Source organism: Perna viridis, chromosome 14, assembly GCF_037379345.1.
Source record: "Perna viridis isolate PV_CMFRI_1.1 ecotype Kerala chromosome 14, ASM3737934v1, whole genome shotgun sequence".
In the NCBI taxonomy this organism is placed as follows: domain Eukaryota; kingdom Metazoa; phylum Mollusca; class Bivalvia; order Mytilida; family Mytilidae; genus Perna; species Perna viridis.
The window spans coordinates 12920177-12921574 of NC_142458.1; the positions used below are offsets into that span (position 1 = coordinate 12920177).

The 1398-nt window shown below is 31.1% G+C and overlaps 1 protein-coding gene across 1 annotated transcript; it reads left to right on the top strand.

The window, feature by feature from the left end:
- On the top strand, nt 1-1173 carry LOC148598254 (uncharacterized). Its single transcript, XM_088561309.1, has 3 exons — nt 1-160; nt 305-421; nt 1045-1173. Exons 1-3 carry the CDS (start codon nt 124-126, stop codon nt 1146-1148), a joined length of 258 nt encoding a protein of 85 aa, XP_088417435.1. The 5' UTR covers nt 1-123; the 3' UTR covers nt 1149-1173.
- Nucleotides 1174-1398: the final 225 nt, after the last annotated feature.

A 1398-nucleotide genomic window follows, 5' to 3' on the forward strand; every position in this document is an offset into this window, starting at 1 on the left:
GAAATCAAAATGTGTTCACTGATTACGACATTTTCACGTCACCTTCATGGCATTATATAATGAACCTATAGTTACATTCTGTGTATTTTTTTCAAAATTTGTGAAGGCTTGCAGACCATAATCATGAAGCTTATCATATTTTGTCTTACACTAATTGTTTGTGAGTATTTTGTTTACTTTTTTAATTTTGTTTACTATTAATTTTTATTTTTAAATTGCCATAGTTAAAAAAATTATTTAACAGAAAAACTTGTCCGACTGGTATGTACATCAATTTTAGCAACTGTTTTACATATTTTGTTAGGCATAAGCGCTGAAAAATGTAATATGAAGACTGACTGTACGGTTACAGCATGTTCTGCTCAATTTGAACTTCACTGTATTGACAACGCTTGTACCTGTACCAGTAACGAGGGAAACAGTGAGTATCGATACTTTCCGACGCCTTTTTTTTCGAAAAAAGTTTCAAACTGAACATTCCCCTACAAAATATACGTAGAAACTAGCCTTTGTCAGATTTGATCAATATCATCAAAAACAAAGGCATCAGAAAACGCTTCTGTATATGACAAGAACAAGGCGAAACAAAAAAACACATAGCTGATAAACATGTGCAATGCAGATAACTAAATAGAGCGTGAAATCATATCAAACACATCCAGTGGATGGTGTTGATTCATGTAAAATAAATTGGACTATGTGACCAGAAATGATTCGAGAGTGAATATCATCTACTTAAAATTCCTGGACTTCTAATAAATTATTAAAATATTCTTTAACTAATATTTACAAGAAAAAATAAAAGTTTTATTAAACATAAAGTTGAAAACGCAAACGAAATGTGAAATTTTCATTTAAACACGAGCATTTTCTGATAGAAATCGTCGAATATAAAACTTGTTAATTGTAAACTTTGACCCCAGAATATTTAACATATTATTTATTATGTTTAGAATCTTCACATCATTAGCATATAAAGAAATTGAATTGATCCTTGGAAGATCTTGCAAATTAACCTTTAATACTGTCTTGTTTTACTTGCAGCATGCACTTCTCAGAACGATTGCTCATGTGATCATGGCAACCCACATTGTGTTGACGGAGCCTGTCATTGTTCTCATCATCATAATCATAATCAGGGTAACTGAAAAAAATAAAATTATGTTATGAAAATGTGGTGTTCTAGATTATTTTGTGCAGCAACAGCAGAAATTAACAAAAAAGCGATAAAGATGAGGATGCTTATACACATATTCGGAAAAGGGAGTCCAAAAAAAGGTTCCATCGCCGAAACCGTCACTTCACTAAAACTAGTCCTTAACACAGTTGGATTCATCAATAAATCATATCAGATATATGTTTTACGTTGTTCTAACAAAAACACCAAAAAACAAAACA